Source organism: Lepidochelys kempii, chromosome 7 (genome assembly GCF_965140285.1).
Source record: "Lepidochelys kempii isolate rLepKem1 chromosome 7, rLepKem1.hap1, whole genome shotgun sequence".
NCBI lineage: Eukaryota > Metazoa > Chordata > Testudines > Cheloniidae > Lepidochelys > Lepidochelys kempii.
Genome location: NC_136386.1, coordinates 93,845,348 through 93,871,985, shown reverse-complemented (window position 1 = coordinate 93,871,985; position 26,638 = coordinate 93,845,348). Strand labels below are relative to the sequence as shown.

General features: G+C 38.6%; 1 protein-coding gene across 14 annotated transcripts in view; it reads left to right on the top strand.

Annotated features, from left to right (window-relative positions):
* EXOC6 (exocyst complex component 6) overlaps positions 1-26,638 on the top strand; it is a 178,918-nt gene that overhangs the window by 87,647 nt on the left and 64,633 nt on the right. For 12 of the 14 annotated variants that reach the window (XR_012160030.2, XM_073353878.2, XM_073353875.2 and 9 more), the window contains 3 exons: positions 2,214-2,323; positions 8,169-8,280; positions 10,036-10,170. Coding sequence is in view for 13 of the 14 variants with exons in the window: in XM_073353878.2 (XP_073209979.1) it covers positions 2,214-2,323; positions 8,169-8,280; positions 10,036-10,170 (357 nt within the window). In the remaining variant the exon portion in view is untranslated. The remainder of the gene's footprint in view (positions 1-2,213; positions 2,324-8,168; positions 8,281-10,035; positions 10,171-26,638) is intronic. The other 2 variants (XM_073353873.2, XM_073353880.2) reach the window with 1 other exon arrangement.

The following is a 26,638-nucleotide window of genomic DNA, read 5'->3' as shown; positions in this document are numbered from 1 at the left end:
AAATCAAGGACTCTGTGATTTATATAATCTGGGAATGGGGTCACCCAGCAATAGGTCTGTATGTGGTGCATAAGAACAGGAAATGTCTTATTTTCTGCTCCAAGGAGGTCAATGTCCAGGATCCCTTTCAGATGTATTTCTCATTCCTTAGTTTGTAAATCTCATGTATCCTTTTCTTCCAAACCATCCCCCTGCCCCACCCCAATCCCCAAAGTATTTGGGGAGATCAGATAGGATGTTGCCAGATTCATCATGATTGCTCCCATCTGACCAAGATATTTTTGGTACCCGGAGTTCGTGCAGTTGTCTATTTATCCTCCAGAGATTCTTCCACTTCTGCAAGACTTGATAGCTCAAAACCAGGGAAATGTCTTGCACTCGAACCCAGTTTCCCTACATCTTTTGGTCTGGCTGCTGGCTGAATATCAGGCATAGAGAGATCATGTTCCTTGGATATACAGAACATTTTAATCCATGGTAGAAAAGACTCCACCAGACAGACCTACACTGCTAAATGGAAAAGATTTTCAATCTGATATGAGCACAGGCAGCTGCACCCTATTGTCATTCAGATCCCTATCATTATTAAACTACTTACTCTTGCTAATAGACTGTGGTTTGGCCATTAGCTTTATTATACTGCATTTAGCAGTAATTTCTACACATCACTCACCTGTCAAAAATTTCACAGTGTTTTCCTCTCCTATTTGTAAAATTTTGACAAAATTTTTACAAGGTCTTACTAGGGTTTTTCCACCAGAAAGAAACCTTCTCCCCAACTTGGGATCTTACCAGGGATTAAGGTGGCCCCAAGTTGAATACAGAACATCCTGTTCCCTATTGTATTTATCTATGAAGACCTCTTTTTTGGTTTCAATTACATCAGCCAGATGGATTAGGGAGATACAGGCCCTCATGGTGGATCCACGTCGTACTATATTTCACCCAGATAAAGTGTCATTTAAAACCCATCCCAAATTCCTGCCCAAGTAGTTACAGACTTGAATATAAATCAAATAATCCACTTTCTGTCATTTTTTCCTAAGTCATACCCGAGTAGGAGAAAAGATAGGCTGCATATTCTAGAGCCCTAGCCTTTTGTTTACAAAGGATGAAATCTTTCAGGGCTTCCCCGTGATTATTCGTGGCATCTGCTGAAAGAACAAAGGGTCAGCCAGTATCAGCTAAAGGTTACCTGGATGGGTTTAGGGTTGCATTAAGGCTTGCTATGACGTAACTTGTCTAGATCCTATAGCATTCTACTAGAGTTTGCTTCCTCGCAAAGTGTACCCATTTTAGACAGCTTCAAGACGGCCGCTTGGAGTCTGATTCATACTTTTACAAAACACTTTTCCACTGGAAAGGCATCCAGGTCCGATGCTTCTTTTGCAGACCTGTATTGCAACCCCTCTTTAACTATACTAAGAGAACCTACCTCCTTAGATCAGGTCACCGCTTGTGAGTCACCAAGAGTGGGATGGACATAAATATATGGACAAGCTCTAAAGAAGAAAGAAAAGTTGCTTACCCTACAATAACTGAAGTTCTTTGAGATGTGTTGTCCATATATGTATTTTCCACAGTCCTCCCTTCTTCCCTGCTACTACAGAGTCCTATAATATCTGGATTTTGTGGTGGCAAAGGAACTGAGTGGTGGTTGGGCCACTCCACCCCTTATGCTGTCGATACATGTGTGCAAGGACACTTGGCTCATGATAGCTCCAACGGATTTGCTGACCAAAAGACTCCTGAGTCAAGTGCCCGAGACACATGTGCACCAAGAGTCAAATATATAGAGAGAACACATTTTGAACAATTCCAGTTACTGTAGGATAAGAAACATTTCAGTTTTCTGTGCCTCTTTCCCATCCTAGTCATTTCCTGGCCTATTTAGACTGAAAGCTCTTTGGGGCAGGTACTATTTTTAGTGTGTGTTTGTCCAGTGGGGTCTCAGTCTTGGCTGGAATTGTTAGGCTTTATTGTAATACAAATAAATAATTTTCTGTTATGTTATAAATTATTTTCGTAAGTGTGATGGTCAGTCTAATACATGCCCATGTTTATATTTGGTGAAAAGCAGAAAGAAAAATAAATAGGATTAAAATATTTAAATTATAGTATTTGGCATTTTTTAGATTGCCTTATGTAATGCGAATATCTAGTTATAATCAAAGTTTGAAATACAATGTAGAATTAATGTTTTGTTTCCATAGCAGTCCTTCCCAAAGAAACTCCCAATGTCTCAATCGGTGCCTCAGATTTATATCCAGGTTAAGGAGTTTATCTATGCAAGCCTTAAATTTTCAGAGTCACTTCACCGCAGGTAAGCATTGATAAAGCGGTATATATATTATCTTGGCACATGCATGTTATTTTTGTTTCATAATTGGAAGATAATGAGCCATACATATAATGTGATCAAATGTAGCACGTGTATATCATATGTGTATGATAGTTTTGCACAGAAAACCGTCTAAAATTTTAGTATCATGTTAGACAGTATTTACTGGTTTGAATTGTATGGAGGTTTACTTCATTTTAAAAAATCATGCAGTAGTTGAAAAAAGTAACCCGGAACTGGATAGTTCAGCAAAAGCCCTATGTTTTGTTAATGCAGATTGGTTTTGCTGGCGTCTACAATATAGCTGTAGAAATTTTACTGTGAGAGGGTCAGTGAGAATAAAGAAAACTTAAATAGAGTGCAAGGAGAAAAGGGAAAATGACATATAGATGAATAATTATTATTTGTAAAAGTTTTGTTCTAGTTAATTCATGGAAGTCCTATGGCCTGCGTTATACAGGAGGTCAAACTAGATGACAAAAGTGGTCCTTCTGGTTTTATAATCAATGAATCTCTGAGTTAAATGCCAGCCACCTGCATCACTGGGTGGGGGAACTTGATGGGGCCAGCGGTGAAAGGGGGACAGCCAATTGCCTGTTTAGAGGGTCAGGAACAGTTTTTTTTCTTCCATGAGCAGAGGACACAGTAAGTTGAGCAGGAACATACTTAATGCCTTACTGAGATACTGGGGTGGAGTTGTTTGTTTATCACAACTTGCAGCCTGTTTTCAGTGCAGTTAAGAGAATAAAACGAACGTTCCCAGAGGTAACAGACCTGGGATTTTGGTGCTGGGCCTTGAGCTCATGTGATAGGGTGAAACCTTGTGACTTTGCGGACCAAGGTCCTCTCCCAGCTGCATCCTCTGTCCCCTTCATGCGGGAGGGGAAGAGGTAGGACTCAGACAGAGATGACTCCTGTGTGGGGTAGGCTGAGGAAAGCCTACCCAGCATTATAGGTTATATGGTAAGGACTGAAGCCCTGTAACCCTGGCACCAGTTACGGGTTATGAGGTAAGGAGCCGTGTAACACAAGAACTAGAGGTCACCAAATGAAATTAATAGGCAGCAGGTTTAAAATAAACAAAAGGAAATATTTCTTCACATAATGTACGGTCAAACTTTGCCAGAGGGTGTTGTGAAGGCCAAGACTATAACAGGATTCAAAAAAGAACTAGATAATTTCATGGAGGATAGGTCCATTAATGGCTATTAGAGAGGATGGGCAGGGATGGTGTCCCTAGCCTCTGTTTGCCAGAAGCTGGGAACAGGTGACAGGGGATGGATCACTTGATGATTACGTATTCTGTTCTTTTTCTCTGAAGCACCTGGCATTGGCCATTACTGGAAGACAGGATACTGGGCTAGATGCACCTTTGGTCTGACCCAGTAGTGTCATTCTTATGTTCTTAACTCAGGCTCTGGAACCAATTAAATGCCTGGTCTAGGAGACTATAAGTGCTGGGTGGGTAGTGTCCCTCCCCTGTGTTAAAGTTTAATAAAAGTTGCATCCTGACACTTAATTTCATGCATGTGTCTGTCCTCATTTTGTCTCTGTGTCCACATTAACATGATGCATTCTGTAAAACCACAGAATACTCGTATGCTTATTTATATACTTCTTTCTTCCACCTTGCCTGATGTTTATTTTCCCCAGTCATTCTGCCTTTGTCTTAGTTTACTTAGACTGTAAGTGCTTTGGGGCAAGAAACATACCTTTACTTCCTATACAAAGCACTGTGCACACTAATGGTGCAATATGCAAGTATAAAATAATAATGTGGTCTCCCATCCCTACATTGGACCAGAATTCTTGAATGTATGTCAAATTGTACGTACTTTGAAGATTCTCTTTGAAGTCACTTAGAGAGGGAGAGATTCTGATAAAACGAAATTAAATATAAACTAAAAAGAAACCTCTACAAAATGACTTCCTTTCATGGAAAATATTTCAACACTTCCATTCTCCCGCCTGCTACCCTCCCAGAAAAGCCCAGCTTGGTTTTAATTACATAAAATAACATTTGTAGATTAGTCTTGAAGGCTCAAATTTGCTATTCACAGCTGGTCATCCACTTTTGCACTGTTAACAAATGTAAATGACTCTCCTTTCACACGTTCTTAATTGATACTGTTTATAATTTACACGTACTAATGAGTGCCTGTTGACCCCCATATCTAAACAGTGACTCATTAAACACACAAATTACTCTTTTCTAACCGCTATGTTAACAAACCTCCAAGAGCTAAAAATAACAGATTTGTGCATCAGTGTTGAAATTCAGTTAGCGGTACTGGGTAATTGGGTGGGTGAATGGGGTGTTTTGTGAGACAGATCATGGAACACTCATTTTTTGTAAATTCAAATCAGAACTGTTTTCTTGTCATGCCAATCTTTATAAGCATTGCCAAATTGTAAACAGATACACAGCCTGGATATTTGTCAGATAAATACTGTTTGCAGTGTTGTAGCCTTGTTGGTCCCAGATATGAGAGACACAACATGGGTGAGGTAATATCTTTCAAAAGTTTGTCTCTTTCACCAACAGAATTTGGTCCAGTAAAAGATATTATCTCTCCCACCTTGTGTCTCTCAAAGGTGTTTTCTCTTTCTGTTCCACAAGTGTGGGGTGTGTGTGTATATCTGTATGTACAGATGTTTATTTATATTTATACTATACATACTGGTTTCAGAGTAGCAGCCGTGTTAGTCTGCATTCGCAAATAAATTGGTTAGTCTCTAAGGTGCCACAAGTACTCCTTTTCTTTTTACTATAAGTACTGTGTATGCTTTTTGTGAAATAGCAGGATCTTATCTTTTCCCAGGTTGATCTCTAAATCCATTGTATTGTGCAGCATGTTTGTAGTAAATCTGAATTCTTTTGGGAACTGTACTGAGTGGGTGACAGTGCAGCCAGGTCATCAGCCTGTAAGCCGGCATTTTATCTGTGTCTCATTTATTTTGGAGCACTGGTTTGGGGACTTTGTTTGGATGAGCTATTACCAGCAGGAGAGTGAGTTTGTGTGTGTATGGGGGTGGAGGGGGATGTGAGAAAACCTGGATTTGTGCAGGAAATAGCCCAACTTGATTATCATGCACATTGTGTAAAGAGTTGTCACTTTGGATGGGCTATCACCAGCAGGAGAGTGAATTTGTGTGTGGGGGGGTGGAGGGTGAGAAAACCTGGATTTGTGCTGGAAATGGCCCAACCTGATGATCACTTTAGATAAGCTATTACCAGCAGGACAGTGGGGTGGGAGGAGGTATTGTTTCATATTCTCTGTGTATATATAAAGTCTGCTGCAGTTTCCATGGTATGCATCCGATGAAGTGAGCTGTAGCTCACGAAAGCTCATGCTCAAATAAATTGGTTAGTCTCTAAGGTGCCACAAGTACTCCTTTTCTTTTTGAGAATACAGACTAACACGGCTGTTACTCTGAAACCTGTTCTACTACTGTTGCTAGCTGATTAATGAGTATGTTAAAAAAGTTAGGGCTCAGGTTAAGTTACAGGTCACTATGAGTGGAATTGGGACTCTGAGTCTTCCTTGAATTACCATTCCTCAATTCTGGTTTTTAGCCTTCCAAGACTAAGGAAAAATGGGCTTAATTTCAAGGTATAATTATAGGTATAATGTCATTGTTGTTGTATCAACACCTCTTTATACCATATAAAAATGTGGATTTCAAGGATTTTGTTATGTGGGACGATGGGCGATTCATTTATTAAAGACTCAGTTTTGCTTTTAAGTGTTTTGCATGATGTATTTCTTAAGAGTAGTGTCAGTGTGTTGTACAAATTTAATCAGAAAATGGAAACTGCAATTTTCTGGAGATATAACCACTGTTAATTTTGTTCCCATTCACATTTGATATGTTGAAAAATAAGTATTTAAAGCTGTCTTGAAAGCCAGCCACAGGTTATTGCCAGTTGGAAGAATTTGCTCGAAATCAAAGATGCAAAGTCTATGTGGCTGATTAGAGATGAAATACTCAGATTTGGGGAGAGGATGCTGGCTAACATTCATTTGTAGTTTTTGAACTTGAATTCTAGAAACCTTCATACTTAATTTTACCGATTTTGGTGTAATAAAGAGGTATTGAAATTCTATTTGTATCTTTCAGACAAATGTAAAGTTTTGCAATTGTTTGTTTTTATGCTCTTTTATGATAACTCTTAGAGTGTATGGCTAGAAAAGGATGAAATGGATCACCTTCAAATTATTATTTGCATTTTGAAATTATATATTCTATTAAGAATTCCTAGATCTAATTATTGAGACTTACATATTTCTGAAAAACCTCATGAGGGAAGAGAGAATATTTAATCTGCAGTGCAATCCTGAGCAACATGAGTTAGTTAATAGAAAATGGAAAAAAATCTATAACTTGGAAAAATCCATTGGATCTATGAGAGGTTAAAAAAATTAAGGAAAGTGATTAACATTTAAAATGTGCAGTGATTGGCCTGTAAATTAGGGATGTCCAAAATATGGCTGTGGCTTGAATCCAAATCTTGAAGTTCTTAAATCCAGTTTGTCTGCTAAATACTTCAGTTTGTAGCTGCTCCCTGATAAATTACAAATAATAATCCCTAGAAGAAGAACTGGAACAAATGGATTATTTAAAAAGCAACAAGTCACTAGGCCCAAATGGTGTAAATCTAGGAGTGCTGAGGAGCTCAAGTATGAAGTAGTTGAACTGCTGGCAAAAATATGCAATCCCTCATTAAAAACAGCTACTATGCTACCCTACAATCTCCAGTACATGTAGTGGCCTTGATTATCTTTGTGTGTGTGTGTGTGTGTGGTGTTAAATGTTGGAATTAAAGGGAATGTTTTGTTCATTGCAGCAGTGATATTGGGGAGGAGGCACCCCTCTGAAGCCCAAAAAAGAAAGAAAGGTAGAAAGAAAGAGGTCTTCCTTGTGATTGGCTGGTTACAGAACTCCCAACCAGTCACTTCAGATTGGAAGCAGGCTAATGTCCTAATATCTGATTCTATTGAAAAGGGTGTGAAAGGCATACTTTTGTCCTTGCTGTGTATCAGAAGGGGACAGATTAGTCACTTTAATTATACTGAAGCTGGTTAAATTTTTTTAACTACTTAACCAAGTCAGTAGACAGATATTATTTCTGCAGCATGTATAGATGTTTCCTGACTCCCACTTGCTTTCTGATCACCACATATTATCTTTATGTGACAATGAGGAGCCACTAGACTTCTTCACTTCCACCAATGGCATTTTAATGGGGAGACTGACAGGTTACTAGTTAATGTGATTACATGGCCTGAACATCTGATACCACAAAATACTAGAATAACCCAGTCAATGCCTTTCCCTAAGTGGTTGTGAAGCACTGTTGGTGCAAGCTCAGAAATTCATATAGCATAAGTGCAGTGAGTGTTTGAGTAATTTTGATCCTGGAATTTGTGTGTAAGGATTTTAAATTCATCTAATTAAAAGGATATCATTCTGGTATATGTTGAATATTAAACTGTGGCACAGACGTGAGTTGGTAAAGGAGAAAATAAGTAGGGCAGGAGGAAAACAACGGAGAATGGAGGAAAAGCCTGAAACAATGAAAGGGCAGTAGATGTTGGTGCCATTTAAATGGACTAAGTGTCCAAACATGAGAAAGAAGTTGACAGGCAGAGATGAGGAAGAGTCAAAGACAACCTTGGAGCCACCATAGCAGAGAGGGTTAGTTAATGTTTGTAAACCATGTTGAAGATGCTAAGCATGTGAAGATGTAAAGGTGCTATGTATTTCAATTAAACTATTGTAATGTTAGTATAGGTTTAACTGTATTCAATACTTTGTTTTTCAGTTCAACAGAAATAGACGATATGCTTAGAAAATCTACAAATTTGCTGCTAACAAGAACTTTAAGTAGTTGTTTACAAAATCTCATCAAAAAGCCACACATAGGTTTAACAGAGGTAAGTTACGAAATACATAGCGCAAGGATTTTTTTTTTATATAAGGGACAATTACTGCTAAACATGTTTTCATAAATCCAGCTATATTGTAGTACTAAGCTTTATATCAGGTTAACAAATGTAATAATTTGTTTGGTTTTAAACCGCAAGAAACACTTTTACATATAAATTCAAGAAATAGAAAAGGAGGATGATGTATAGATGTATATTGCCATATGAAAATGACAAAGCTGTAGAGTGTTGGATCTAATGAAATATATGTTTATATGTGGATGCGTATTGAAGGAAGGGTTGCACTGGAAGAGTCCTGTTCAATAAGACATAGGTGTTCAAGGAATGAGTTAAGGGCTCCTGCCTCATTGCACGTTATTCAGTGCAGAGTATTCTTCTGCTGTGTACAAATAGAAGAACATGGTGGAATTTCTTTCTTCATATTTTTAAAAAGAGGAAATAATACACACACACACACACACAGCTGCAAAGTGAAGCAATCAGTTCAAGAAACAACAAAGTTAAGAGTCCCTACACCACGTGTCCTCCTTTTGTGTGTGCATAGCAATAAAATATTTTATTGCATGATCACATACTGTTTTTTCCACAGGACCGCAGCTTCATTCAGTGTGTGTATTGGACTGAAAATGAGACAGGTTTGGAAAGTGAGTTAGTGCTTGTGTACGTGGCAAGTTAGCGTGCAGCAAGCAAGGGGGTGAATATAAAGTTCTTTGGCTAGCTATTCGCTAATATCCCATGTGGGGTGTACTCTAGGATTTTCATTCTGCTGTGTCAGTGACCACATGGGAAGTTAGTGCACAGAAAGCTGGTGTGCTGTAGATCACATCCTGACTTGCGGAGCACTAACTCACTGTGCAGATGAGCTCTTAGTCTGGTGTCTCATTCCCTGCATTATATACTGTGCTATTGTGGCAGCACGGGTCCACTGAAAGCTGATGAATGATATTGCAGTTCAAGGAACTGGGCTGAGGCCATGAGATCTAGGTTCTAGTCTATAATCTCTCTGTGCCTTAGTTGTACATCTGTAAAATAGGCTACTTCCTGAACACTCAGGGATGGTGTGAAGATAAAATCTTTATTGTATGTGAAGTGCTTAGTTGCTAAAATGATTAGGGGCCATAGAAAAGACTATACAGAGAGAGAAGAATCCTTTATATTGGGTAGGGTTTGGCTGCCATCCAGTAATGAGGCATTGGGCCACACCCTGTACAGTGATGGTTTAAGAAATGTTGAAATGCTGTTTCATCCACTAAGCCCTGTCTGTTTTGGGTATTGAACAAGGACCTGGGTCCAGCAGAAAAAGAGTATGTCATATAATACTGGGTCATAGTTTATACACAAGGGTGCAATCTTAATTTTGAAATTTTCTAACTTTTGACTTTCACTTTGTCACCTTAACATTTAATGTAATGCAGAGATTTTTCTGGTATGGAATTATTAATTTGGCTATGGTGATCTTTTTTTAATGGTAACTGTCTTACAATATAAAATGGAATTTCTTTTTAATGAATTGATGGTTATAATTTTTGTTTTTAAATTTTTGACTGTTTGTATGTACACTGTAGTCTGACTTGTAAGCAATATTTGCATTCTGTCTTTAAAATTGGCAGTTATTCAGTTGTATCCTGTAATACTATAATTATCTACTAGCAATGCAGTGGCTGAAAGCAATAACTCTTAAAAAAAAATCAGGTGATATTTGTTGATGCAAGGGCATTTTACTGGATTTTTGGTATTTTGTAGCTGGTGCAAATCATCATAAACACAACACACCTGGAACAAGCCTGTAAATACCTTGAGGACTTCATAACTAACATTACAAATATTTCCCAAGAGACTGTTCACACTGCAAGACTGTATGGTCTTTCCACTTTTAAGGTATGTAATATGTCACCATTTAAATTATGAAGTCTAAAGATCTTTGTATTAAAATCACCATACATTAACTGTAAATAAGAAAAATAAATGAGGGCCCAGAGGGTTCTTACATGTTTTTACATTAACAGTTTCCTAAATGTTGAGAATTAAAGATAAATTATCAGTATTAACAATGAACAGGCAAATGTAGTTTTTCTTTTATGGCATTTTAAATATTAATAGGACATGAAAATGTGTTTGTATGTACATCGAAAGAGCAAACTCTTGCAGATACCCCAAGACTAAGGCATGAACTAATTTGTGGTTTTATTATTTACTGTATTGTAAACTTTAATAGATTGTACTTCTTGTTCTGAAACTAAACATTTTACAGTATAATATCAAACAAACAATAGGTTTGCTCAAAAGGTGTGTGTGTACATATATATATAAAGGTTTGCCTTTTTCTGCTGTAATAGTAGTACTTCATGATATATTTTCAAGCATTCTCACTTAGTAACGTCAAAGAAACAGAATTTAAAAAGTGAAACTGTTGTTGTATAATTACATTTAAACCTGAGAATGAAAACATGGTTCTGATATTGCACTGCTAGAAAACACATTGTTTTGAAGGCTCTTAGGCAACAGCAAGACAGAATGCAGAACTTCACTTACAAAGTTTAGAAATGGTTTATAAAGCAATAATAGTTATATATTTGTCTTTTTAGAATCAGGTTTTACTGAATTTTCATTTAAAATAAGAAATAGTATTCATTCACAATAATATATGTAAAAATGTAATTATATCTGTCTCTATACCACCCTATTTTATTTATACTGATGTCTGTTGGCTAGAATTAAAAGGTTTGAGTCAATTTAATTTAATGATTAGTACTATTCTAAGTGGTGGGGGGAGGGTGGAAAAACTGTGTTGGGGGAAGCTGTGGGCAGGAAAGACTAGTTGATTTCTAAATTCTAATTTTAGCTGATCATATGCATCGGTCTGACCTAATGGTTAGTAAGATTATAATCCTAGAAATCGTTTATTCATAGTGTAAATTGAGGAATGGCTACCATATAGATGTCAGTCTTCTAGCACCAAAAAGAGCTATATATAGAAGGTTAATGAACCACAAATCCAGGCCCAGCACAGATTTTCATTGCAGTTCATCAAGCTAAGGGTTTGTCTACACAGTAGCTGTGAGGGTGCTTCCCAGAATGGGTAGGCAGACATGTTAGCGCTAGTTGAGCTGGCACGCTAAAAATAGCAATGTGCCTGTGGAGGGACAGGCGGTGGCAGAAGCCACCCAGGGGATTGGGCAGGATTGTACTTGAGCAGCTAGCCTGAGCTGCTGTCCATGCCACAATACTCACACTGCTATTTTTAACACGCTACCTGGAGCAGAGCTACTGCACGTCTGTCTAAGCACGCTGGGAAGCACACTCCCAGCTGCTGTGTAGTTATACCCTGAGCCTGTTGTGCGGCATCATGGTTCTGAGCTGTTGCTTCTTCCATTGATTTTGGCAAGGTAATTGTTCAGGAAGGACAACGAGGAGTCCTTGTGGCACCTTAGAGACTAACACATTTATTTGGTCTTAAGCTTTCGTGGGCTAGAACCTACTTCATCAGATGCAGGGAGGACTCTTTGTTGTTTTTGCTGATACAGACTGACATGGCTACCACTCTGAAACCTGTTCAGGAAGGGTTTTATGTAAGGGAATATTATGTTCTTCTGAGTGCTGGTTTCTAGTATCAGGTAAGTACAGTGTTCTAATCTAGACTATAGTAGTTATGGAGCATCCTGACTCACATGTAAAATTGTTGTTTTGTTGGTATTCACATTATGTTAATGCCTAGAGGCCACCAGTCAAGGATCATGGGCCTATTATCTGAGGCGCTGTACAATCATCATAAAAAAATAGTCCCCATTCAAAAGAATCTAGCCATATCCAAGCTACTCTGACAACTTTTATTCTCTATTACAGTACTCATTTTATATGTGGGAGCCCGGTATATTCTGTAACTCTATCCATTGTAGCTTCATGTGTTCATATCTCTTTATTTTTAGTACTTTTACACTCATAAATACGTTTTTGCAGTTTGATCTCTAAAATGTTCAACTAGACAAGAATTCCAAAGCCAGATTAGACTAGAGTTCTGTCTCATCAGATATCTTGCCTCTGGCTGTGGCTACTACCTGACAAATACTTTCTGGAATGTAGGCGGTGGTCAGTTTATTGCACATGTTACTACAAAGTACATATATCAGCACATGAAAAACACCGTTCCACCGGCTTTAAAATACTACTTCACTTCCACTTGCATAACCTTAATTTAAAATTTCTACCTATACAAAGGATGCAATGGGTAAACCAAAATTTCAGGAATGTTGAAAGAGAACAGTCACATCAGAGTCTACAGAATGTCACCGTTGTTATCATCTAATAATGAAATATGCTGTGACTTTGATATCACAACTGTTGCGTACCGCATTACAATTTTGTATGTTCCAAGATAGACATCTGTGACTCCAAATGTAAACCATTCCTAAATTTAAACTGAATATGTGATTTCTGGGATCTATCTCTCTATCAATTGCATACAAAAAAACTGTCTTAAATTATTCAGAAAAAACATGTATGTGATCATGTAATTGAATCATGTATCATAATGCACACACACACAAGGGAGTGTGTAAAATAGAGCAGATTTTGGACTGGAAATAAGCTGAAATTACTTTATTTACTTACAATGGTCAGGATCCTTGCAAGGTTCAGGGGAAAGCTGACCCATAGGAATACAGCTGTTGGTTCTTCTCATAACAATACAGAAAAACAAAAATATATGCATGTATTTCTCACATAATATATATGGGGTCCTTGGAAACAGCTTGAAGGTGTCAAATACATAGGAGCCATATGTTTATTGGTACTTGGGGGGCACAAATCAGGTTGTCACAATAATTTGAATAAGAAGTTGATGAACACAGCATAGACTTGGAGATGCTATTTTAATATGATCAGTTGCCTTGTGGTTTACACTTTTAATTTACAGGTAAAATAACATGCCCTACTGGATTTTAAAATTAAACAATTTCTGTAGAATTTGTAGAAGTTATTAAGTGGATTTATATTAATAATGAGCTTAGCCTTACAATGGAAACATGTCAGGATATGAAAGTCATGTCTTCCTTGAGAATTACATGATGCTATAAATTAAAATGTCATGCTTTGGGTGTATGAGTAATAATCCCATTATAGATCATACCCAATAAACTGCCTCTTTGTAGGTATTGATGGGTTCATATTTGAAGAGAGACAAATTGGAAGATTGCTTATGCCAAATATCTTTGAGGTTTCACCTACCCATTTCTCTGACTTGATCACGCATGTTGGCTGTTATTTTATATTTGTTTTTAATTTTTATTTATAGTTCATGACAAAAGAGTAGATAAAGTACAGTAATCGCATTTAATGTATTTGAATATGTATTAAAATTTACAAATGTCTGTCTGTTGACCAATCTTCCAAATTATAAAGGTCTTTTCTCTCTAGAACTTAAAAAAACCCCCCGAAGAATATAAATTCATCGTAACACTGTGGAAGAAGCAGAGATCTCACCTACATTCAGAGTTACAATTCAGAATAATGGAATGGAAAATCTTCATAGCTACTAATAGCCATCTAGTTAACTAGTTGTCAATTAAAGTTAAAATTACAATTATCTATGCTTTAAACATGGGATCATTTATCTTCTAATATCTTGATACACTTGTATGGAAACTGTGATCTAATAGTTCAGAAGGCGTGCATCTAAAACTTCCCACGGGAAATCATTGAAGAATTCCCAAAACACTAGAAATTCTCCTTTGAGAAATGCCTATATGCCCACTCTTGAGGATAAGTGCACCTTTTTTGGATCAGCTCCTGGCAAAACAGAAAAAGGAAGCAAAGTCAATAGTAGCCGAGGTTCAGATGGAGTCCATACTTTTTCTGCAAGCACCATAGAGTGCCTGCTGCACTGCTGCCAGCTTAATGACCATGGCAGTTATGTACTGATTTTTATGGCAGTTTTCTATGTCTATGAAGAGAAATGGAAAAGGTGGAGAGAGGTCCACGAGAGAGATTTTTTTCTTTGATTCTCTTTTGACAGCTTGTGTGATGGTAGAAAGAGCTGTGAAGTGAGAACTGTATCTGCACTATTCCTATCATGTTTTGATTCTTTGGCAACAGGTATAGTTCTGAAATCCAATACTTAATAATACTTGCCTAATAAATTGTTGACTATTGAAGTAAAAGAGACTTTATTGGGTATAATTTTGAAAGTCATAAAGACTTTGGATGTTTCTCACATTATGTTTAGCCAGACCATAATTTGTAGAGTTTTATTCTGGATAGTCATAGTGTGGTGATGAATTTCCTTGTTATTATATATATTTTGAATAAATATCTCTTTATTGTTTTGTACATCTGCGGGACTGTCTCCCAAAGCATAATAGGTTAACTTTATCAAAGCAGAATTCAAGGATGTTTTAAATTTTATGTATGAACAAATGTACTTCCAAACACATCCTAGCCTAGAAAGATTGTATGGTGAGTTCACATTCTCTCCAGCAAAGGCTGGGTTTGTTTGACGTTATTTTTTGGTATTTACTGGTAATTATTAGGTAACTTAAGCAGTTGCAACTTGAATTTTAGGGATTTAACTATTTATTTATATATATTTTGGTACACCCAAACAAAGGAACAGAATTTCTTAAATGAATGGACTATAAAAGATTAATCCTGTTGAGTAGTTCTGTTTTGTACCTAGATGCAAGACTAAACCTATCCTATTCTAATATCACTTCTGGCACAGATGTTAAAGGATGGGTGAGGTACAATGAGCTCTCATCATTGTAGAACAGTGCATTTATGTTCTTTCCACCTGGAGGCCTGCAATTTTCCCATTAGCTCACATTTGTTCTGCTTGGGGTTTTGTAAGTAGAGTAAAGAGCTAAGGTGAAGAGGGCTCCTGTGCAGTGTGGCCATACCAATTTTGTCTCCCATGTGAGTGTGCACATATATGTGTCTATAGATATATATTATATTGGATATGGATATAGATTCCTCCTTCCAAGTATTTAAATTACCCACTCAATCCAAGCAAGGGCTTTCCATGAATCAAGAGAGAAAAAAATTATCCAGGTGCTTTAATCTGGCCAGGTGAATACAGTTTAATGTTCACCTCAAATTGTCTGCTGATTTCATTCTTGCAATAAACCCTGTTTAACTTTTCTGTGACTCTCTCAAGCTTTATTAGAACCCATCACAGAATTTTTGTGTCTGTGTTTAGTAAGGATATTGGATAAGCATGCTAATCCATTACATTTTGTCCTTCAGGTTTGTTAGTTTATTCCACACTGCATGTTAATTCCTCTATTTTTCTTATTTCTTTGTAGCTTCTTCCTATATTTTAACAATTCTTCTCTGTGAATACCTTATAAAAAGAGATGCCACTTGGCCATGGGCATATTCTAGTTTGTATGGACATATTCATTCATCAGATTTTTATTTGTTTTTTCTGCAGTTAATTTGGGCACAAAACATTTATCCAAATAATTCTGTATTAAAGCAGTTCATTTTGTATATTGTGGGTTTCCTCCCATACATTAACAAGGTGCAAGTCAACTAAGCTTTTAGGAACTCTTATTTTGTTACACATCTCCCTCTCCCTCATCCTTTACAGGAGTGTCTTTAAGAATTGTGGCTGGATGTTTTAGAAAGAATGTAGATAAAACACTGTTATTCAAAGTCAGTGTAAAGGCACCATGCCACCTATTTCTATCTCAGTTTTCTCTGCCTCCTTTGTCCTGGAAGAATTAAGTGCAACCTCAGAGCACAGTACTTTGCTCTAATTCTTTTTCTAAGCTCTTCTTACAACTTTTGTATAGAAGAGAGACAAGAAGACAAGAAATTCAGAAAGAAGAAAATAGGAAGTATGGATACAGGAAAAAGGCGTGAGTGGAATCTTTTGCTGCAGAGGTCCTCAAAGATAAGGGTCCCCAGTCATACAAGAAAATATTCTTCAAGGAACTAGCTGAAAAATCCACCATCTTCATAAGTTCCCTCAGAGTTCTCTGACCTGGCATGTGCCCAGAGTAAAGCAGTCTCCTTGAAGTAATAAGTGTTGTTCTTAAGGCTCAGTTTAGTCTCCCTGAAACACTACCTGGCTTTTCTGTCTGCTCATCCAGCTTTTCATACAACTTGAGAGCTGTTCATCCATTTGTGTCCCTCTTGAGTCCTGGCTGCCATCACAGTTGCCATGGTCCCATTTTTGTTTTCTAGACTCTTTGGGCCTCTGCACTTACAGTGTGATCTTTCCTGCACTTCTGCTGTTACAGGCTGGTTTCCTCCTAACATAAACACTTGTTGCGCTGCCTCTTGTCTGTACTGCCAAAGAAAAGAACTTCATGCTGGTTAGATCCACCTGTGAATCACACTCAGACAGAGTCCTTTCCTATTCTTCCAGATTCATCTCGCGGTCCTTTCCTCCTTACCTCACATATCCCAGCTGAGAGACCATCTGGGTTCACTTCTGATTTGATGTTGCAACTAACACTTCCTGTATGACTGTCTTCATGACTAATTTTGCCTACAAGGACTCTCACTGGCTGGTGAGTGCTCTCATAACCAAATTGTCCAGTGGTTCATTTTCTCTCTCTCTCTGTTGTTGCAGAGTGGGAACTTCTACTCCTCCCCAAACCCAAAGCAGTGTGGATGCTGTTTCCTGCCTAAAGGAACTTTCTCTTCTTCCTTTTGATGGCTGTAGAGTAGACCTTCGGTCACTAAAGAAAATTCTGTCCCACTGCTGCTACTAAGAAAACAGTCTGCCTTAGCAGCTCCAATATGCCCTAGCCTAGTGCTTTCTCTTTTCAATGGAAATGCTATGCCTGTAGCGACAGTGTATTTTAGGAGCTCTTCTTCCCTAGGAGACTAAAGCTGGCACACAGCTGCCCTATTCTTGCCCCTTCTAAGCATCCTTTCTCCTATTTGGTGAGGGCTAAGCAGGCATCCCTTCCCCTATTCGGTGATAAGAGACTAAACTAACTCTTAATCTCAGATAATTTATAACCACCTATTTAGGGCTCCCAAGTATGTTAGGAATGACTGGACTTAAATTATCAAGGAATTATTTTGTGGCAAAAATTGGGGTTTTCTGTCCACAATCTCTGGTAAGAGATGACCATGGACAGCCTCTAAGGTGGTTCCTCTTCCATGGCATAGATTCTCTTCTTTCATTTGTTTGGTCCAGTTCTCACAGTGGTGTTAGCAGATAGGTTTCTGAGAAAATCAGTCTTCTCTTTAGCCACAGTAGTTAACTATAGTGCCTAGTTTAGTCTTGCTTTAGTAAGGAATTCTATAGAAATGTCACTTAACTTAAATATGTAAGTGTTTTGGTTCCTTCAGTTCTGCACTTTGAATTTCTTGATGCTTGAGGTCTATGTGATTTCCCTTACTGTTCTATTTTTGGCTCACAATCTTGAGAACTTGAACATATAAACTCTTCCTCGCTCAGTTCAGAATTATTAGCTGTTAAAGTGCTCTCCTTGGGATGGTTCCCCTTCCAAAATTTATTAGGCTGAGCTGATCATGTTAAACTTCATTACACCAGCTATTTTTTCTATTCTGTTTCTCATTCAAAATTAATTAGCTCAGCCAAGCCCTCTTCAGAGTGTCAAGCAGGCAAGAGAAGGCTTTTAACCTTCAGGAACATATTCATCTAGTGCATATGGGATGATGCCTCTTTTCTCTGTGTCTGAGGTCTGGCTAGCTCTTCAACAGAGAAGGCTGATTACAGTGCCCTGTCATTATTGGGCCCAAACTCTCCATTTTTAAAATTTGGTCTATCTAATTAACTCGTTCACTAAGTCACGTTCGAGCAAAACAGGGATGGAATATATGCTTTGGGCAGCTCCACAAGACAATCCTTCCTAAGTCTTAATGTTTGCTGAATTTGCATAACATAAAGATGGCATCTTAATGTTTGTTGTAGGATGGGGAAGAGAAAATCTAAAACAAGGGGAAATTGTTTATGAAAAATTCTGTTAGTCTTAACCTTCCTCTGCCCATCCTAGATCTCTCTCACCTCTAGTCAGGGATTGCTTCTCAAGTTGTGGTATCTCTTTCAATATTATATTTTTCTGTTTTCCTGCTCTGGAAGTCTTTTGACTGAACTTAGAATTAGGATGGTTGTGTTAGTAACAGTTGCAATTGACAGTTTTTGACAGTTTTCTGATGGGCAAAGCCTTTGCATTTAATGTAAGGACTTTATCATGGTCTCTCACTTTCCCTTTCTTACAATAAACAGAACTTCAGTAATGCAGCGTTGTTGTAGCCATGTTGGTCCCAGGATATTAAAGAGACAAGCTGGATGAGGTAACATATTTGATTGGACCAACTTTTGTTAGTGAGAGAGACAAGCTTTCAAGCTCAAGAGCTCTGTGTAAGCTCGGAAGCTTGTCTCTCTCACCCACAAAAGTTGATCAGATAAAAGATATTATCTCAGCCATCTTGTCTCTAGAACTTCAATCATTAATTTTCCTTATTTTTCTTCACTTCAGTTTTTATCAGTTATCTTTGTTCTTGTGCATATTATGGTCAGGTTCCAGTTTACTAAGTACTCTCACTTATACTGTTTCTGGAGTGTGCACAGTAACTTCAAGGAACACTTATTTATGTGTGTCATCATAATTTTTTCATTTGAGATTTAGACGACGACAATATAACTTCTTGTGTATGGAGCTAGATATACTTCAGTTAATTATCTAGGTGCTCATACTGTGCCTGTCACTGTGGTAGCTAAACACCAGAAAAAAGATCATAGAATTAAATAGAAGCTCAGACAACAAGGTTATAAGATACCCTGTATGGTTTCTCTCCTCCTCGGCATGACATAAAAGTATTATTTTTTCCCCATGGGGAGCCATACTTTAATATAACATACTTCATTTGTACTAGAAAATCCTTTTTTGATTAATCCCTTTTTCTTTTTATGAAAAACTGCAGACACCTCACCAACTTGGCCATTCTGCAATTTGGTATGTACCATTATTATTAAGTACATCTCTTGGAGGCAAATTATATCAGATCCCATACATTTTAAGTGATGAAGAATATCCTTTTCTTTGTTAGTCTTATTGACCCCACTTACATTCCATAAGATCAGTTTATAAGTGCCTCTACCCTATGCATTAAATTTTTAAAAATAAAAATCTCTTCACTGAGGAGGATGTGAGGGAGATTCCCATACCTGACTCATCCTTTTTAGGCAAAAAATCTGAGGAACTGTCCCAGATGGAGACGTCAGGAAGGAATTTTGAAACAAATTGATAAATTAAACTGTAAAAAGTCACCAAGACCAAGAGCTACTAACTGTGGGATGTAACCTAGCGCTTAAATCAGCCTCTGTACCAGATGACTGACTGACAGCTAATGTGATGCCGATTTATTAAAAAAAAAAAAAGCTCCAGAGGCAATCATGGCAATTACAGGCCAGTAAACCTGACTTTAGTATCAGGCAAATTGGTATAAGCTATAGTAAAGAATAGAATTCTCAGACACATAGATGAACATAATTTGTTGGGGAAGAGTCAACATAGCTTTTGTAAATGGAAATCATGTCTCACCAATCTATTAGAATTCTTTGAGGGAGACAACAAACGTGGACAAGGGTGATCCAGTGGATATAGTGTACTTGGACTTTCAGAAAGCCTTTGACATGGTCCTGCACCAAAGACTCTTAAGCAAAATAAGGACTCATAGAATAAGAGTGAAGATCCTCTCAGGGATCAGTAATTGGTTAAAAGATAGTAAACAAAGGGTAGGAATAAATGGCCAGTTTTCACAGTGGAGAGAGGTAAATATTGAGGTTCTTCAAGGATCTATACTGGGACCTGTGCTGTTCAACATGTTCATAAATGATCTGGAAAATGGGGTAAACAGTGAGGTGGCAAAGTCGGACAACAATACAAAATTACTCAAAATAGTTAAGCCCAAAGCAGACTGCAAAGAATTATAGAAATCTCACAAAACTGGGTGACTGGGCAAGAAAATGGCGGATGAAATTCAGTGGGGATAAATGCAAAGTAATGCACATTGGAAAACATAATCCCAACTATACATACAAAATGATGGGGTCTAAATTAGCTGTTACCACTCAAAAAAGAGATCTTGGACGCATTGTGGATAGTTCTTTGAAAATGTCCGCTCAGTGTACAGCGGCAGTAAAAAAAAAAACAAAAAACTAACAATGTTAGAAACAGTTAGGAAAGGAACAGATAATAAGGCAGAAAATATCATAATTCCACTATATATGCCCATATTTTGAATGCCACATGCAGTTCCGGTGGCCCCATCTCAAAAAAGATATATTTGAATTGGAAAAAGTATAGTGAAGGGCAACAAAAATGATTAGGAATATGGAACAGCTTCCAGATGAGGAGACTGGAACTGTTCAGCTTGGAAAAGAGATGACTGGCGGGGGGGTTTATGATACAGCTCTATAAAATCATGAATGGTCTGGAGAAAGTGTTTAAGGAAGTATTATTTACTCCTTCACATAACACAAGAACTAGGGGTCATCCAATGAAATTAATAGGCAGTAGGTTTAAAACAAAGTACTTCTTCACACAGCATACAGTCAATCTGTGGAACTCATTTCCAGGGGATGTTGTGAAGGCCAAAAGTATAAGAGGGTTCAAAAATGAATTATATAAGTTTATGGAGGGTAGGTCAATCTATGGCTATTAGCCAAGATGGTCAGGGACACAACCCGATGCTCTGGGTGTCCCTAAACCTCTGGCTGCCAGGGGATGGATCTCTTGATAAATTACCCTGTTCTCTTCACTCTCTCTGAAGCATCTGTAACTGGCCACTGTTGGAAGATGGACTGAGCCAGATGGACCATTGGTCTGACTCAGAATGGCCATTCTTATGTTCTTAAAATTTATTCCATTTTTAACCTTTTAGAGGTTTGCCTATTTTCCCCCATGATATCACTTTAATGTATATCTTATTTAATTTTTTTAGACAGTGTTTCATTCAGACACTAGGTGAGAGGTTCAGTCTGGTTTAGACAAGATAGAGATATAAAAAAGGGTGTCATCAGCATATTGAAACCTATGTCCCCCAACTAACGGATTGTCTACACTGAGAAGTTACAGGTTTCAGAGTAGCAGCCATGTTAGTCTGTATCCGCAAAAAGAAAAGGAGGACTTGTGGCACCTTAGAGACTAACAAATTTATTTGAGCATAAGCTTTCATGAGCTGCTTTATTTCAGATTATTATAATCCAGTAAATTAAAGTAATTCAGAATAAGGCACTCTTATTCCAGAATGCAGCATCCACACAGGGAGTTAATCAGGAGCTATTTCAGAATAAATCCCCATGTAGGTAGGTCCTAAACTTCCTAATGGCCTCATTCAAATGTTGAAGGGCATGTTGATAAAATGGACTCCTACATGTATAGTATAGTATACATGTGGTACTATGGAAGAGTTGCCCCCTGGGGCCTCTCTCAAAGAAAGGAGCACAGTCATTGAAGAAATCAGTCCTTCCCATCAAACTCACTGTTCTGATGGCAGGTAGGAGTTTTGGGAGCTCCCAGAAGTCCCTTGTTAAAATTCTGTTACCAAATGAAAGGGAAAGTTGAGGTGATTTTGCCCCATTACTAAACACTGGTAAGCCATGTCTTTTTGATTTATCCCTTGGGATCACAGTAGTACTTCTGAAAACTAAACTTTTGCTTTTGGAGTGGGCTGGATTACCCCAAAAGGCTGGTGTGTTCAATATTTTTCCTGGGTGAGAATGTGGAGCCCTTTGTTATTAAAATATTGGCAGCACATGATTGCTATTGTAACTTTATAATCAAAGCAAAATAGATGGGTGTAACCAAAATCTGGCTACAGGACAAAAAGGGGGACTGGTGCTGTCACTGTTTAAATAGACCTGTGCCAGCTGTTTGGATCCAGTTAGCAGGTGGTAGAGAACAACCAATCCCTCAGTGTCTGCTTTTTTTCAAACAATCAATCACACTAGGCTCAGGAAGCTCACTCCTGCAGGAGTTAATGTACAGTTCTTGTTGTTACAGATTGTTATGAATTAAATAAAAAGATCAAGTAAAGGTTTATCATTAACTGATGATTTAACAGTCCTATCAATCCACAAAATAGTAAATGCCAGTATAATACTTTGACATTTTAACAAGTTGCTAGACTCTTAAATGTCAAATTAGGAGATCTGTTTGATGCTTTTACAGGTTGCTTTGATCATAAAATGCCATTTTAGGATAATCTTTCATTTGACATTTTTACACATTCAGTAAATGCTTTTCCTCCTTTAAAAGTTCCCCAAGGAAACTCTAGGCAAAGAACTGTAAATGAAAGAGAAATTAAGATTCTCAGTTTATATACCTTATATTCTAATGATTAAGAATAAGGGAATTATGCAGGGAATAAGATAGTAAATTTAGTTGCATGTCAGTTGATTGATATAATCTGACAATTTAATACCTTTGTAAATAAGTGTGTACATTTACCTTAGTTGCTGTTACTTGTTTTTGTTAGGGTTTTTATTTCCTACACCTGAATAGCCCATATAAGTTTTGGGCAAAATTGTATATCACATTGTTCAATGTCATGTGATGATACAACAAAAGACCATATTGGCATGTTCTAAAATAGGGCCTAATCCTGTTTCTTTTTAAATCAGTGGGAGTTTTGCTGCCAACTTGAATATTGGTTTGTCTGACTTGACCAGTCTGGGCCTGAATGGAGGAAGAGTAAATACTGTATGACTACAAGCAAGAGTGTAGAATTAAAAGTGCCATAGAATATTTAGTTACGAATTTCCTGATATGTTAAAGAGTTAAAACATAAATCAAATTATTCTTTTCGTGGAACCAGTGAGATTCTATCAATGTTCAGAGAAAATTTTTGTTGTAATGAAAATCTACATATGTACAAGTTAGAGCTTCTTTCTCTTTCATCCCTGAGCATCTTTGCAGACCTGAGGAACAGTACAGAGTCATCATTCATTCCTGTCCATGGCTTGTTCTTCCATTAACCCCAGCCTGGGCCCTGCGTATGATGTCCCACCATCTAGTCAGTGGTTGGCCTCTTGGTTGAACTGACCTTGGCTGTGCTTGCATTATTTACTTTGGCATCCTGTTATCTGCTTGTGTTCTGCAGTGTCCCCACCACTGTAATCTTTTCAACTGTAATCAACCCTGTACCCTGATTTCACATCCTACTCTCCTTCTAACTTTTCATTTGTGTTAAAATCATTCCACTTTATATCCACCGTCTTTCAAAGAACTCTTCATCTCCTCTACATCCAGCCTTTTGATGTTTCATTTAATGCAGCTGCTTCCAGACCACAGAGTAATACTGTTAGTATGCTGGTTTGATAAATTTTCAGTTTAGTATATATAATGTTTGTTTCAGTCCATAACTTCACCCATTTCTGTGCAGCACTTCTAGCTAAAGCACATTTCCTTGTAACCTCATCCTTGATGGAACTGTCCTCACTGATCAAGTGTCCTAGGTACTCACAAGAATCTACTTGTTATATGACTTAGCTGTTGCGCTTTATCTATTGTCCCTTTCCCAAGATGCAACCACTTAGTCATTTTGGCATTTATAGTAAGCTGAAGTTGACTACACCAATTTTTCAATAGTGTGAAGAGTATCATCATCAATGCAAACATGTCTGTCAGTTCTGCAATGTCATCTGCACAAGCTAAGGAGCTTAACTCTAGATCAGCAGTGGGCATGTGGCCCGTCAGGGTAATCCACTGGCAGGCCACGAGACCATTTGTTTACATTGACTGTCCGCAGGCATGGCTGCCCGCAGCTCCCAGTGGCCGCAGTTCACTGTTTCCGGCCAATGGGAGCTGCGGGAAGGAGCGCAGGCTGCAGGGATGTGCGGGACGCCGCTTCCCACAGCTCCCATTGGCCAGGAACGGCAAACCGCAGCCACTGGGAGCTGCGGGCGGCCAGTGTAAACAAACTGTCTTGTGGCCTGCCAGTGGATTACCCTGACGGGCCACGTGTGGGCCACCATTTGCCCACCACTGCTCTAGATCATCCAGTGTCACACCGTCCGACTTGTCTAATGCTCTTAATGTCCATTTTAATAACATGATGAAAAGTGATTCCGTGCCCTCTTGTCTTGCACCAAACTTTGACTTGAACCAGTTGCTTTAATTCCCACCAATTCTTATGGCATTGCAGGAATCTTTGTACCTAGCTTTTATAACTGCAATTCTTTTATCTGGAACTCCATATGATTGTGCTGTTTTCCATAATGCTTTCTTTCAAACTGAATCAAATGCCTTTGTAAAGTCAATGAAAACAGCAAACATCTTAAATTTCCATTTTTGCTTTTTTTCATCAACTAAGGCCAGGTCTGAAACGGTACTGTTTCTCACTTACTTCTTCCTCTAAAATTGTCTTTAATCTGTTGACAATTACTTTCATCATGATTTTTCCGGATCCCAACCATAAGCTTATACCTCTATTGTTGTTGTATCAGTAGGATCTCCTTTCTTCACAATTGGTACAATTATTATTTTTAGACAGTCATCTGGTACCTCCTGTTACTCCCATACCTCCTTTATGGTTTTCTAGTACTTTTATATCATTGTCCTGCCAGTTTTTAGCAGCTCAGCTATTTTATTGTCTGTTCCTGAAGTAGCAAGTTAGAGCAGCCTTACTAAATTCTACTTGCCCATTCATCTGGCACAAATACACACCCACACACACGCACACGTCAAATTTAGAGGCAAGTAAATATAATTCCAATGTTGCCTAATTTCAGAGTAACACATTTTTGGCTCCTGCTGGAGCTAGTCTCACAATTATGTGAGAAGCTCCAGCTTTAATTCAGTTTTCAGATTACTCAGGAAGAAAAACTCTCAGGCTGTCTTCCCCACTTCCTCACCTTTTGGGAAAGAGCAGCCAATCACAGCTACAGCAGTAGACAGACAGAGTTCTCTTCCCATTCCCTCAGGAGGGGGAAGAAGAAGCAGCAGGTGCCATTCTGCAAGAAAGGAAAGAGGAGGTGAGAGCAGAAAGAACCCAGTAGCAGTGGGCAGCTCTCTACGCCTCCCCTCCTGTGAAAAAATATATCCGTTCCCCTGTATCATCCCTGTCCCTCTCCTTCTCTCTAATATTATAACCCCAGGTCTGGGAATCAGGAGAAGACCAGTCCCTTGGAGTTGCCTTTCCCCCCCAGGTATAGCAGAGTGGGCAGGCATGAAGGACCTGTGAGCTACATGCCCCTACCACCCCCAGGCCAATGAGAGAGGGGATAAAAATCCCTGGGGAGCTTCCCTCCCCCCAGGCCTGGTAAGGGGTACGGTACCTCCAAAGTTGCAGGAGGAATATAGTTGAGCTGGGAGGAAAAGGGCACATGTGAGGCTGGGGGGCAAAATTATATGAAATTATTGTGTGGCCCTGTGGGTGGAGTTAACGTGGAAGCTGGGGCACCAAACTGATGTAGTCCACCAGAAGGAGCATCGTTCCAAAGATGAGAACAGGCACAAATACCTCTCTTCAAAAAGGAGGCAAACAGCCTCCCGTAAGGCTCACTTCTCTAAACCTAAGACCCTAATTTTGGTCATCCAGGGGGTTTCCGTTTTGGTGTAGAGACCTTTCTGAGGGATCGGCACTGGACTCGCTTGTCATCGAGAGGCTACAGGATGTTATTGCCAAACCACCCTTCAGTGCAGATTGCAAGACCAGGCAGGGCATGCCTGACAGAACTGCCCCACTACTGGAAGATGTGTATTCATTTTCCTCTTCCTCAGAAGAACATAGCAAAATTTCCTTCCCTGGGCATAGCCCCTAATCCCCATGGTGGCACAATGTGAGTTTTGCAGAAAGTAGTGGGAAGAATCCTTGAGGGTTACCAGGGCCATTTGTTGTGTTTGAACTGGTGAAGGGACAACTCACATCCTCTTACACATCTCCAAGCAAATAGGCAACTGCTTGTTAGTCACAAATAGTGGAATCTGTGTGAACAATAACTCGAAGAAGAAAGAGCAGTTACATACCCTGCAGTAACTATGGGATTTTGAGATGTACATGCAAATTCCGCAACCTGCCTTCCATCCCTGCTAATCAGAGACTGCTCTTATGGGATTTTAATTGGCAAAGGAACTGAGGCACTTGAGGCCACTCCACTTTATGCCCTCGGCTTTGTGGGATGAGAGGTAATTCAGGGTACAGGCATGGCCCTACTGGACGCTGTTATTTGAAAAGAATCTGGTCTTGCCTACATGGGGTGCATATGCACCAAGAGTAGAATCTGTGTGGACAACATATCTCAAAGAGCCACCGGTTCCTCACCCATACACCTGAGATGTATGAGAGGTTCAGGTGCTATGTGGGACATGACCTGCTCTGGGATTTATCTTATCTATTTAACTGACTCCTATCAGCATAG